The sequence below is a fragment of the Beta vulgaris genome, chromosome 1, assembly GCF_026745355.1.
Source record: "Beta vulgaris subsp. vulgaris cultivar EL10 chromosome 1, EL10.2, whole genome shotgun sequence".
NCBI classification, from domain to species: Eukaryota; Viridiplantae; Streptophyta; class Magnoliopsida; order Caryophyllales; family Amaranthaceae; genus Beta; species Beta vulgaris.
The window spans coordinates 1544224-1558201 of NC_079202.1; the positions used below are offsets into that span (position 1 = coordinate 1544224).

General features: G+C 35.0%; 1 protein-coding gene across 1 annotated transcript; it reads left to right on the top strand.

Annotated features, from left to right (window-relative positions):
• The first annotated feature begins 1262 nt into the window (after positions 1–1262).
• LOC104902116 (probable strigolactone esterase DAD2) lies at positions 1263–6013 on the top strand. The gene is made up of 2 exons (XM_010689802.4): positions 1263–1869; positions 5162–6013. The coding sequence occupies exons 1-2, from the start codon at positions 1499–1501 to the stop codon at positions 5619–5621; spliced, it is 831 nt and encodes a 276-aa protein (XP_010688104.1). The 5' UTR covers positions 1263–1498; the 3' UTR covers positions 5622–6013.
• Positions 6014–13978: the final 7965 nt, after the last annotated feature.

Here is a 13978-nt window from a genome sequence, read left to right on the forward strand (position 1 = left end):
CTTATTACTCTTGCTTTTCCCCAATGTGGGACTTTTAAAATCCCAACAAAGGAACTCACTTAGGCTCTATAGCGACAGGAAAAAAAAGAAGAGATGGGTGCTTAAGATTTTTCTATCATGCGCCTTTTATATTTGGAGATGTGAAGTTTTGCTTTTGCCTCACTGATGTGAGACTTATAAACCTTAACTAAATAAGCTCAACATTATGTTTTGTCAAACTCTTTATAAGTATGGATGTTAGACTAATTTTCATTAAATATGACAAGCCCCACAACCATACATTGTACTCCTATCTATGCATGCCCATATAATACAAAAGGTCCCTTGTTACTCTTGCTTCCTCCCCAATGTGGGACTTTCAAATAACCAAAGGAACCCACTTAGGCTTTACAACAGACACCATGAAGAGATGGGTGTAGTTGTTTTCCATATTATGCACATTTTATATCTGGAGATGTGAAGTTTTGCTTTTGCCTCACCGATGTGGGACTTATAAAACATAACTAAATAATTCACAAACACTATGCATTATTCCTCATATTCGCAATATGGGTAGAAGAAATGTGATAGAATTATATATAGTAAAAGTATTAATTTTATGCTAATCCAAGTTTCTAGGCTTTGCATATTTAATGATTGTCCAACATTATAAAATAAGACAAATTAAACAAGAATTATAATGAACTTAAAGGGTAATAAGATTATATAGGGATAACAAGGTTAGTGTTTACTTTTTCTATCGATGTGGGACAATACTTTTTTACATAAAGCATATCTAAAACATTTTACGAACATGTTTGCGAACTTTCGAGCCGAACTCTACTAGGCTCAGGCTCAGGCTCGGCTCGCTAAGGTCACGAGCCCATCTCGAACTCGAGCCGAGCTTTGACCGAGCCGAGCTTTGACCGAGCCGAGCTCGAACAGTTTGCGAGCCACCATGGCTCATTAACACCCCTAGTGTCAACCAAACAATTTTATCTAATTCCTAGGAAATTAACAAGGATCCCATAAAATGTAAATTTTCATGGAAAATTACTTCCCTTGAGAACCAAACGAGACCTTAGTGTTGTAGACGTAGATAATGCGGTAAATCCAGAACACCATATAATCTCTCAGCTCAAGTCACTTTAATAGAATAAGACGAAGGAATACCATTCCAAGAAGAAAACCTACTACATATATTGTATATAAAAAAAAAAGCAGGGGCAAAAGAAAGAGAAGACAAAGAATAGCCAGCGATTATAAATTGACATCCACAACATATGTTAGTTTTAAAAACCAGATAACGTTGCAACCAATATCGTCTCACATTCCCACCCACCCACTCCTTTTATAGTTGTCTACCCACCAATACTTTCTATTACAAAATATAATTCTTATTCATACTAATCCAAAACACCTCATCTTTCTTCATATTTATACTCTCAGTCTTTTTTTTTCAGTAGTAGTATTAGTGCACGCAACACATAATAGATTAAGCTAAGAATCTACTTTTAGTATGGGCCAGAATTTGTTGCAAGCACTAAATGTGCGTGTAGAAGGGACGGGTGAGAATTACTTGGTGTTAGCTCATGGCTTTGGTACTGACCAATCGGCGTGGCAAAGAATACTTCCCTACTTTACTCCTTACTACCGCGTGATCCTCTATGACTTGGCTTGTGCGGGTAGTGTCAACCCCGACTTCTTCGACTTCCGGCGATACACGACACTCGATGCGTACGTCGATGATCTCCTCGACATCCTCGATGCGTTGGGTGTCACGCGCTGTGCCTATGTTGGTCATTCTGTTTCTGCTATGATTGGACTTCTTGCTTCTATTCGTCGCCGTGAACTCTTTTCTAAGCTCATACTTATTGGTGCTTCTCCTAGGTATGTGTATGAATTATGATCATCACTATTCTTCTCGTAATTTTGATAAGAAAGATTCCCAATTCCTAGTTATGTTTAGTAGTTGGTGTGTTATTTGGTCAAAAAGGGTACATGTCTTATCTTCTTTTAGTCTAATCTTCGTTGGAGAACTGTCTAGTTTGTCCTCGTCATAAGTTTTATTTGCATATCATAACTCTTTTGCACTGTACATAACAACTTTATGACTAAGTAGTAGTACTTGGATTGGATAGTAGTAGACTATTAGTAGGGGAGTTATCTTCGGACTTTGATGTCACAACTTACTTTAATCTTATGAGCTAACTGTAGTTTTTAGGGATGAGAGTTCTCTTATCCTTCTTCATTTTCAGAACCCCATGAATAAAGTTCGAAGATTTTTTAATAATGAATAACCCTAGTTTTAGGGTATTTAATTTACCAATTTTAGCTAGATATCTAAACTTGCATTTGCTTATTTAGTTTAGTTTAATGATTAACTTAGATATGACAAGCTTGGTGTTGATGGATATGACTTTTGACTACAAAATAAAAATGCATTTATTATGGATTATTTAGAATAAGTTGTTCCTGTTTTTTTTCCAATGAATGACATTGACTTGAACTAACCTATCAATTTTCACCATAAATAAGTTGTGTCATGTGTTAAAAATATATTTATTGTAATATGTAGATTATTAATACAAGTTTTTTCTTGATATGATTGATTACAGATTAACTTATATAAGAATAATTTCATAAGAATCAGCAAGGTTGGCTTAGTAATTAGTTGGATGCATGCCTTCTTTCTACTTTTATGACAAAGTTTTGATTCTTACCTCTTGTAAATCGGGATCTCAAATTCATCCCCTCCCTCCCTACTTACAAGATATCTCCATCTTACTTAAAAACATAAAAACGATTTCATAATTTTATAATTGCACGTAGTAGACAACAATATCAGTCAATTTTTTTTTACAATGCTTTGATTTTTAATGTTTTCAAGTACAACTTTGAACATTCATATTCTTTTTATTAGTAGCAATTATAGAAATTATGAAAATAAATATAATATAATAAGATTAATCTAACAACTTCACCATCAATAAAATTTTTTAATAGACATTGTAGAAATTATAAATTATATATTGAGATTAATCTAACAACTTTGACCATCATAGTTCTAACTGTAGGTATTGTTTTTAAAATTTCGATCCGGATATTACGATCCTACGATTCTACGATACGAGAGGACCTCATCGATGATCCTACGTAGGATCTTAATTTTGTAGGATTTTCGATCCTATCCAACCACAAAAATTATATGGTAGGATCTTAACATAATTCTACGATATGATCCTATCGTAAAAAAATAAGAAAGTAATTTCACATATTATATTTCTCCTATTAGATTTTAATTGTATGTTACTTCAATTTTATTGTATTGAAAAACTATCACCATTTGCTAATGAAATAAGTCATATTAATATATGTAAATTTTTAATATGAGTTTCTCACCATATTCTAGCATAATTATCTCTATTTTAATCAGAAAGAAATGAAAGAAGTGTAGTATACTATCTATATTCTATACTTCATTAAAAAGTGTGGATAATATGTTTTCTCACATATTTTATCCTGCTCTCATTTAAACGATCTACACTCCAATTAATAAAGTCATTTAGAATAAAAAAATAATTCTGTGAAGACTTAAATAGATAACCTCATAGAAGAAAATGAGAAGGTTAACCACTAATTTAACTTTATATTTTATGTTACTTTTGTCAACATAAAGCATACTTCTTTTAGTTTTCTATTACTTGCATCGTTTCTCATTTTTTTGACAATTTTCTATTATTTGCATCATTTTTAATTTGGACAATATATATTCTTTTTTTCTCTCTTGGCACATTGAAATCCTTTTTCTCCCTATCTTCTCACCTTAATCCTTGTGCAAATCTTGTGCAAATTAAAACGATACGGATAAATTAGATAAAATATAAGAAGAGAATCAACAAAGACCTATCGATTCAAGCAGGCGGCCACATTAACTTCAACAATCCTATTTGATACAAATTGCCAATTACACAATCTATCTATCACAATCCCATTTGAATGTATGAATTGTTATCAAAGGCAAAAATTATAAATGTTATTACTAACATCGCTCACGTCGTGATAAACTTTGAATGTATGATCAAATGGTAATATGGTAATGGAGACATTTGACATGAAAAATTTCTTTTATTAAATAAATGTATTTGAGGGAACATGTTATTAAATATATTACTAGTTATTAGGCCCGAGCTATGTTCCAGGTAAGAAAAAAAACTCATTTATTAATATAATACTTTATGATAATAACACTAAATACAACTTAGCCTAGTGGTTAGAACTTTAGTATATGTACTTGGGATCAAATCCTATATTATGCAATTTCTTAATTTTTTTATTGTACCTGTATTACAATTAATGTCATTTGGTGCAAAAAAATGTCCCTATAAAGAAGAAAATAATTCATTCTATTCATAATACTCCATACATTTAAAATTAAATTAAATTGTAGTTTAACTCTTGGTTTCTCTTAAAAACCTACTCTTATAAAATACATTAATTTTGATAAAAGAAGCAAGAAGAGTGTGATGGAGTGTGGGCCGTGGCGGATAAATCTCTTTCTTTCATACTTAACGGGTTGAAACTTTACATCGATAATATTTGTACTTTTTTCATGTATGAGAATGATATGGATATAGTTAGCTATTGGAGTAGAAGAGTGTCATACATGGCAGGGTCCAATTCTTCTGATGCAATAATATATATTGATATTGATATTAACAAAATCTCTGAATGACTAATTGCTCATTCGTGCATCATCAATCCAATCTACAAAACATATATAAATTAGTCATTAGGCTCAGACAATGCCCCAGGGTCATTAATATTTTCATATTAAAAGAGTCGTAGCATATAATGTTCCGAAGTTTATTGGTTAGAACTTTACTATATTAACTTGAGGTCATGTGGTCGATTTTTTTTTACGGAGCATGTTTCTAATATTTTAATTTATGTTGACGACGTGAAATGAAACAAGTCAAACAACTAAAAGCACGGTGTACCATGTGGCTTTTAAATATACTTGTAGTCTTGTAGATACTCTTGTCCTTGCATATTACTTAATCATGTTTATTTTTCCTTATATGTGACATTTATTTATTCCCATTAAGAGTTTCACAAACGTACGTACTATTGGAACTAACTAACATAACACATACTTTGGCAAATGTTGATTAATTTTCAGGTTCTTGAACGACCATGATTATCATGGAGGATTTGAGGAAGGTGAGATAGAGACAGTATTCTCAGCAATGGAAGCAAATTATGCAGCATGGGTGAATGGGTTTGCTCCCTTGGCAGTAGGTGCAGATGTGCCAACTGCAGTGCGCGAATTTAGTAGGACATTATTCAACATGAGGCCTGATATATCACTTTTTGTTTGTAGGACCGTATTTAGTAGTGATTTTAGGGGTGTTCTTGGACTAGTAAGAGTGCCGTGTTACATTATTCAAACAGCCAAAGACATGTCAGTACCAGCATCTGTTGCTACCTACATGAAAAACCATCTTGGTGGTAAGGGCACTGTCATTATGCTTAATACTGAAGGTCATTTACCACATCTTAGTGCTCCTGCTCAATTGGCTCAAGCCCTTAGAAGAGCCCTCTCGCAGTCTCAGTCTCAGTCACAGTCACAGTCACAGTGAGATTTTATCTTATTTGTCATGTATCATCTATGATATATACATGTGCATCCATGTATGTTTGGATGGTATGCTACAGAGAACATTTTTTTTTTTTTTTTTTTTTGGGATCAAGGAACAAGTATACTCAATATATGAGATAATATAATTGATTCAAAAACTTTTTTGCACTGTATTCTTTACTAAACAGAACTTGTGTTTGCATAGAACTTGTGTTTGCATATGGCTGATGCCTTAGGAATTGGAGTTGGCTCAAGTAATGAGTTTTTTCATATTTTCTAGTAAGGTCTCCTGGCTTGTAATGTGCTTTACGGTGGGGATCCTGTGCGAGGACAGTCTAGAGGAATTCTTCTTACCAATTGTTTTTTTTAAAAAAAAGAATGGGTGATGCCTCATATTGTTTTCTCATGTGCTACATTTCCAAAGTTCAAGAAATCTAATACTATGATGTCAATTTGTATGCGGTTTATATTAACTACTTATTCAAAAGAATTAAAGAATCCTACATGTAAAAGATATAATGTTCCGACGGAAAACATGTTCTACAAACACAAAGAGAAGTTGTGGGGGAAAAGGTAGAGAAGGAAAAGAGAAAAATGTTGTAAACACTTGTCCTTAACAACGACTTAGGTGATCTAAAGCGTAATAATAATAATAACCATCAATTAATCTATCTAACTTTCTCTCTCTAAATATCTTTTTTTCTCTGCCTTCTCTCATAAAACCCTTTTCTCCAAAACAAACCCTAGAAACTCGTCGGAGTTCCAGCGCCGCGCAAGCCGTCGGCCAATTCTCCGGCGAGTTCCTCTAGTTTTTTGTCGTTGCTTTTCGTTCTTCTTGTTGGTGGTTTTCTTAGGTTTTCGTTCTTTTAAGTTGGTGGGTTTCTTTGCTTCCCGTTCTTCTCAGTTGGTTCTGGTTCGGTGTTCGCCGGTTAAAACACCCTTCCTTTGTTGCGTCGTCGTCGAGTCTCACCCTGTCCTTGGTAGTTTCACCCTTGTCGTAGTATTTCCAGCGGCTCCCTTCCCCTCCCCAGTGGTGCGTCGGGTTCCTCACACCCCTCCCCTGTTTATGTGTTGTTGGGCCTTCCTCTTCCCCTCCCCCTGGTGTCGTGGTTTTGGGCTTCCCCTATCCCCTCCCCTCTCTAGGTTAGAGTTAGTATCAGTTTGGGCTTCCCCTTCCCTATCCCTTTCCCTGGTTAGTATAACGTGGGCATTCGTTTGGGCATTTCCTTCTCCCTCCCAGTTCGTGTGGAATTTACCATCCTCTTTTGTTGGTGGTTATCTGGCTCTCTCCTTCCCCTAGTACGTGTTGGAAATTTGTTAGTTGTTTAGTTTGTGAGTGAGTTAGTATGGGTGTTGCTTTTGTTTTAATAAGCTGCTTGTTACTTGTGTTAATTGCTGGAGGTCGTTTTCATCTGGTTTAAGTGATTGGTTAGGGTTTGCGTGGCAAGAGATCTCATAAATGGGGTCAGTTGTGTCCGATTTTGACAATCGGACGGTTCTTCGAGATCTAACTCTAGTTAGATCTCAATCTCGCTTGGTAATGATTTTATCAATCATTGCCTTGACAAAAAGAAATCTGAAGGCGGCTCCCCAATTTGTTAATTGGGTTTATAGCACGTCAACTCAATTGAGCTTCTCACCAATGGAGAAGCCTGACATACCCTTCCAAAAGGGTATTGAGTCACAAAGAAATGTGACTCTTCCAAGAAACGTGGATGTAAAATCCCTGTAACAAAAGGTTATTAGGATTGGTCTTGTCGCGAGTTTCTATCTCGCGGTTACTTTGCTGCCCCGTTTGTGAAATCAGCCTTTTCCTCTCACTCCGTTCGTTAGAGTTCTAGCGCTCATCATCTACCAGCAAAAGAGTTTTTCTACAGTTTCCTATCATCTCAGTCCTCCAGATCGAGCAGTTTTATCTTTGTTTAAGTTATTTATGCTTTTGTACTAGTTATGTAAGAACACGTATCACTCAGCTTAGTTTCTTTGTGTTTGGAGGGTTGTATTAGCATTAGGATGTACTTCATTTTTTCATTAATGCACATTTCCCCGATGTAAAAAAAAACGACTTACGTAAATTACTATTAGAGATAATAGACATTAATATAGTGAAATTCCGTCTTAAGAGACCTTCTCCTTTGTACGTTATGAAAATTAGGAACAATAAAAAAAATTATTTAGTAGTTAAAATCAAAAACAATTTGAAAAATTATCTATCTCTAATTGGTAACTACCCACATATTCAATGTAAAATTCTTCTTCCAATTCTCATAACCTTCCTAATAAGAGCATTCACACACATACAATCATCCAATGTAGTGTCTAAATAAATTAATCACATTCATGATATTTTAGATCATGACATGAAAAAAAGATCATCTTATGTCACGATGAAAAATGAATAGAATGGAAGAATAGGTCATGAGTGTAGGTCCATGGCTTTATCAGTCTCATTGAAAAGAGCGCAACATATGACTTTGTCAGGTATTTTCCTTTTTTTATGCTTTACTTATCTTTGATGATTTTTTTTTTTTTGTTTTATTTATCAACGAACCACAAATTTTACAAGTTATTGGATAAAAAATATATAAATTTGTAGAAGTCGATAATTATATTTTGCTAGTTCATCTTAACACAAACTAATAAAATATGGTATATTTGTCTTTACAAGTTACAACCAAATAAAAAGTTGACTTAAATTAGAATCTATCTTAAAATGAATTAATTCTATATCTAAAGATTACCTTATGTACTACTAGTATTTCAAAGCTGGCAAGGGTCTCTAGAATTTGGCTAAACCTAACTACCTAAGGGTACTTGATTGATGCCAAAATAAAATTATTTTACTATGCTTCAACGCATGCTAGACTCCTTAGCTTGGACCACAATAGATATAGGGTGAGGGACCCTTAAGAAAATTTGTTCTTAAGTTATTAAGTAGAGATGCCGACACATGGCAAAAACTATGTGGACTTGATAGTTTTGGATGACATTATGATATGTTTTTTCAATAAGGATAAGAACTCTACACGTGATATTCACATGATGTGGCATGCATCATTTCTAGAGGATTCAATCTGTTTGTAGATTGTTTGCCATGCCATGCATATGGGGCATTAGTGCCATCAATTTGAAGTGATGAAGTTTACAAGTGCTCTGTCTCTCATACTATAAACATCATCTTAATAGTTCTAGCTATCCTCTAACTCTCATACATACATAAATGCTTGTAACTGATCTTTTAGAGACTATATTTTTAAACAATTTTTTTTTTAAACTTTTGCATATTTACATACTCTAATTTCACTATATTTTTCTCATTCATATGAAACCTAATGTTAGTTTACGAAGTGTAGTTGAAATTTTAGTAATGGATAATTAATTAGAGAGATTAATGATTAAAAATACCAAACAAATCCATCAACAATTTTTTCTCTTCTGTTTTTTTTTTTGATAATTTTTTTTAGTCTCATTTCATTACTAGCTCAATAGAGCAATCAGATCAAAGCCAATTACATATACCAAATCCACAAGCTTACAACCAGCAAAATCAATAAATGAGATACACTATCAAGATATCAAAGCCAGGCCAAGAACTCATCTGCTCGAGTTAATCCTTGCTTTGTTAAGGTGTCAACAACTGCATTAGAGCTCCTTCCTTGATGAATGATCTTGATCTTTAGCCATGGTCTTCTCGCATTTCGAATGAAATTTAGTTGGAAATTCAGATTCCACGGACCACCATTATCTTCATTACACCATTTTACCGCATTTGCTGAATCCGATTCAATTATCAAGCTGTGATTTTAAAAACATTCCATGGACATTGCGATTTGGGAAGCTCGAAAAATCGCAAGAATCTCGACAGAGTTAATCTCAATGCATGGGATAGGACTGGAGAAAACACATTTGAAGATGCCTCTATCATCATGAAGGGCTCCTCCTATGGCTGAGAGTGAGAGGGATGATGTCAATGATGCGTCGACATTCCATTTTAGGGACCCAAAGGGAGGTGGAGACCACTCAATGCTTTGTTTTATGAGCATACGAGGGAATGAAGCTGAGCCCATATGAGTAGCTCACAATAAGCACTTCGGATTACTAGCGATATCGTTTGATGAGTATGGAAAGGGAAGACCCCATCCTTTGATCCACCATCCCAGGCGGGATTAATATTAGCTCATGTAACTGAGATGAAGAGCTTGCTTTGCCGCTAAAAAAACTCGCATTGCGCTCCTTTCAAATTGTCCATATTATGATCGAGAACATTGCAATCCATATTTTCTTGAAAAAGGAATTTTTACCATAAGTAATCCATTGTTCGAAAGCTTCCATTTTTTTTTGCTCAATAAGATAAGTTTCATTTCAAACCAAAACCATACATCATATCAAAGTTATCTCTAATTACATATCACCAAACAAATATGCCTCAGCCATTCTCTATCTTTCCTTGAAATTTTACTAGGCATCACACTATATATTCTATCTATAATATTCCTCTTAATGATATGCACAGTTTTATCAACACTAGGAACCATTTGCAACCAAAGGACGCCATTCCTAACTCTCCATATACGGTATATCATAGCAGCAATAACAGCATAACACATCTGCTTCTTCACTCTTGACATTCTGCTTCCCTTGATGTATCTATAAATGCTCTGGATATTGCTTCCTGCAGTTCTCCACATCAACCAGATTTTAATTTTTCTCACCACTGCACAACTATACACACATTTGAAGAACAAGTGCTCCTGAGATTCCACTTCTAAACCACAAATAAGGCATAAGGGATCCCTACTTACACCATTGTTAAACTGTCTCTCTGTAGTCTGCATTCTATTCTTCATAGTTAACCACATAAAGAATCTGTTGTACAGTCAGTCTATTCCACACCAAAGAGTCCCATCTAACTCTCTCCAACTCACCACACAACAACTGATAAATGCTCTTAACAGAGTATTCCTCCATTTGTGACATCACTGTTTCACCCAGACTCCTTTTGATCCTATTTTTCACCTCACAAATTTTTCTCCAGTACCAACTACTCCGTACTGAAGGTTCATACTCCCACCATCTCACATCTTTTACATAAATTTCACTCACCCACTTAAGCCATAAGCTATCCTTCTTTTTTGCAATAGCCCATACATAGCGCCATAATGCTGCAATATTCCACACATGGCAATTTCTCAAGCCCAAACCACCAGCATATAGTGGTAAACAAACTTGTGGCCAAGCCACATAGCCAGCTTTACCACTATAATATTTTCCAGTCCACAAATAAGCAAGACAAATGCTATCTACTTCCTTCAACACATTTCTAGGCAGTTTAAAATTTGTGCCCAGTACACATGCAGGCTCACAAGCACATAATTTATAAGCTTAAGTCTCCCTTGATAAGAGAAATGTCTACTACTCCAAGTTCAAATTCTTGTTGTCATCTTCTCTATTATAGAGTTGCGCTCCTTAGTAGAGATCCTTTTAAAACAAATGGGAACACCCAAATACTTGAAAGGCATATGCCCCAAGCTATTCCCAGTGACATCTAGGATCCTCTACACCTCTTCTCTTTTCATACCAACTATAAACACCTCAGTCTTCTTTTTATTCACCACAAGTCCAGAAGCTTTTGAGAAATGTTTGAAACCTTGTAGCAAGGTATAAACAGATACAAAGTCACCCTTGGAACATAGGATTACATCATCTGCAAAGCATAGATGATTAAGTTTCACCCCTAAACACCTAGGATGAAACTAAAATTGAGGCTTTTCTCCCACATATTTTAATGTCCTAGACAGGTATTCCATGCATAACACAAAGAGAAGAGGAGACATTGAGTCTCCCTGTCTCAGACCTCTCTTTCCTTCAAAGAATCCACGCAAACTCCCATTTATCTATAGTGAAAACCTTGGAGTACTTACACACTCCATTATCAACATGATAATCTTCTCTGGGAAGTTTAAAGCATACAACATTTTCCTTACAAACTTCAAGTCTATGGAATCATAAGCCTTCATCATATCCATCTTGATAATAACCCCAGGCTTGGCATTTTTCCTTCCATACTCCTTCACAATATCCTAACAGATCATTATATTGTGTGCTATAAATGTGCCTTGAATAAATGCACCTTGATTGTCTGCAATTATCTCTGGTAGCACCTTTTTCAATCTCAAACACAACAATTTCGTAATTCATTTATATATTACATTGCAACAGGCAATTGGCCTGAACTCTGCCACACTACCTGGACATTTGACTTTGGGAATCAAAGCCAAAACAGTTGTATTTATCTCTTTCAGTAATTTTCAGAATTCAATGACTGCTCTTATCAAATCATCACCCACTACTGCCCAACTCTCCTTATAAAAACCTGATCTAAATCCATCTGGACCAGGAGATTTATCCTCTAACCAATTACTGCTTCATAAATTTGTCCCTTCACATCCCCTGCAGTGCCCAACAACCCTTTATAATAATTCAGGAAAGCCTCCTTGACACCATTTGGTGAATTTGCCCATGTACCATCCATAGCTCTTATACCATACACATTACTCTTCATTTTCCTCTCTTTTATTGCTCTATGAAACTCAGAAGTGTTTGCATCACCCTTTTGGATCCATCTCAGTTTAGCCTTATGTTGTAAGAAGGACAAATACTGATCATGGACTCTTCTATAATCTGCGGCAGCTTGGATTTCTGCATCAATTGCCTCCCTCTCACCATTATGCACTCTTTTCTGAACCTGATTGAGTCTCTCCCTTGCCAAGGTTTCAGCTACATGAACATTAGAGACACCCTCCCTATTCAGCTTCTTCAAAGCCTCTTTCACACTCTTCATTCTTCTAACCACCCTGAACATAGGTGAACCAATAACCTCTGTATTCCAGCATTCAGACACAATTTCCAAGAACCTTGGGTTCTTACTCCACATATTAAAGTACCTAAATGGACATTTAACTCTAACCAACATTGGAGAGTGATCAAAGAGTCCCCCGTGCATAAAATAAGCCTCAGCAGTTGGGAACAAATCCATCCATCTTGCATTACCCATCACCCTATCCAACTTGCAGTGCACTCTATCCATCTCTTGTTGCTTATTATTCCAGGTGAAAAAACCGCCACTAGATTTTATATCCTCCATGCCACACTTTGTAACATACCTACAAAAATCCTCCATTTCAGCATCTCTCACTGCTGCCCCAACTCTCTCCTCTCTATTTAGGACACAATTAAAATCCCCCATTGCAACCCATGGGTCACTCATTGAGCCAGTTAGCCCCTCCAAATCCTGCCACAAACTCCTCCTTTGTGCAATACTATTAAAAGCAAACACAAATGTGCATTCTCTCCTTTTGAGATACTCGTAACCAACCTAAACAGGTGAGATATTACTATAGTAACTCTTGTTCCAAAGTCTTAAATTAATCCAACAATTGTGTCAATTTAAACCTTCAGACTCTTGTATGACTTATTGCTAAAAGTCTTACTATATTATACGGTTAAATAAGACGATCCATAAAGTTATAAGTGATTTTCAAGTGGAGTTTATACTTTGTAAGCTACATTATAGACAATTGTTGAAATATACCTTGAATTATCTGGCTCTAAGGTTAACTAAAGACGGGTGGAGTTTAGAGTTTAGAGGTGAAACACCCTAGTGGAGACATGGAGGTAACACCCCCGAAGTTTTTGGTGTATGCAGTTTAGTAAATCGTTTATATTTTAGTTTTGGTTTTAGGCCCGATCTATTTAGGTTAATGAGAACGGTACTATATAAACTTTCTAATTAACTTTTACCTCCATCCTTCTATAATCTATACAATCTCTCCTTAAAGTTAATAAAATTGTTTCTCCTCCACCTGTGGAGGTAGCTAACACATTGTTAGCGAACCACGTTAAATTTGTGTGTCAATTGTTTTTTAATTCTTTGTTGTTTTATTACTTTCGTCATAACAACAATATCTTGTTAGCTAGGGGTGTTCATGGGTGGTTAACCGTCTCGAAATAACATTTCTCTTCGGTAATCGGAAGTTTCGGTTCGCTCTTTTTACGAACAGTAACCTAACCGTTTAGAGTGGTTACTGCATGAGCAGCTAACTGTTTTTTGGGTACGATTTTTCAGTTAACCATATATGTTATACTATTATGTTTTACTTAATGTACATAAATATTCTCATTTTTGTGCATATATTTTAATATTATATATATACTCTAATATAAAATGTATTATAAAATGGATAATAAATCCATTCAAAAACATAACTAACATTAAGAATTCACTCCATTTCCTAATTATAGTGTTTATATTAGTACTAGAGTTTTCAAATAATTACATACTTCCTCTAATTATTGTAA

Coding starts and splice junctions, on each gene's coding strand:
- LOC104902116 (XM_010689802.4), top strand. CDS start 1,499: ATGGGCCAGAATTTGTTGCAAGCACTAAATGTGCGTGTAGAAGGGACG. Junction 1,870..5,161: donor CTTATTGGTGCTTCTCCTAG/GTATGTGTATGA, acceptor ATTAATTTTCAG/GTTCTTGAACGACCATGATT.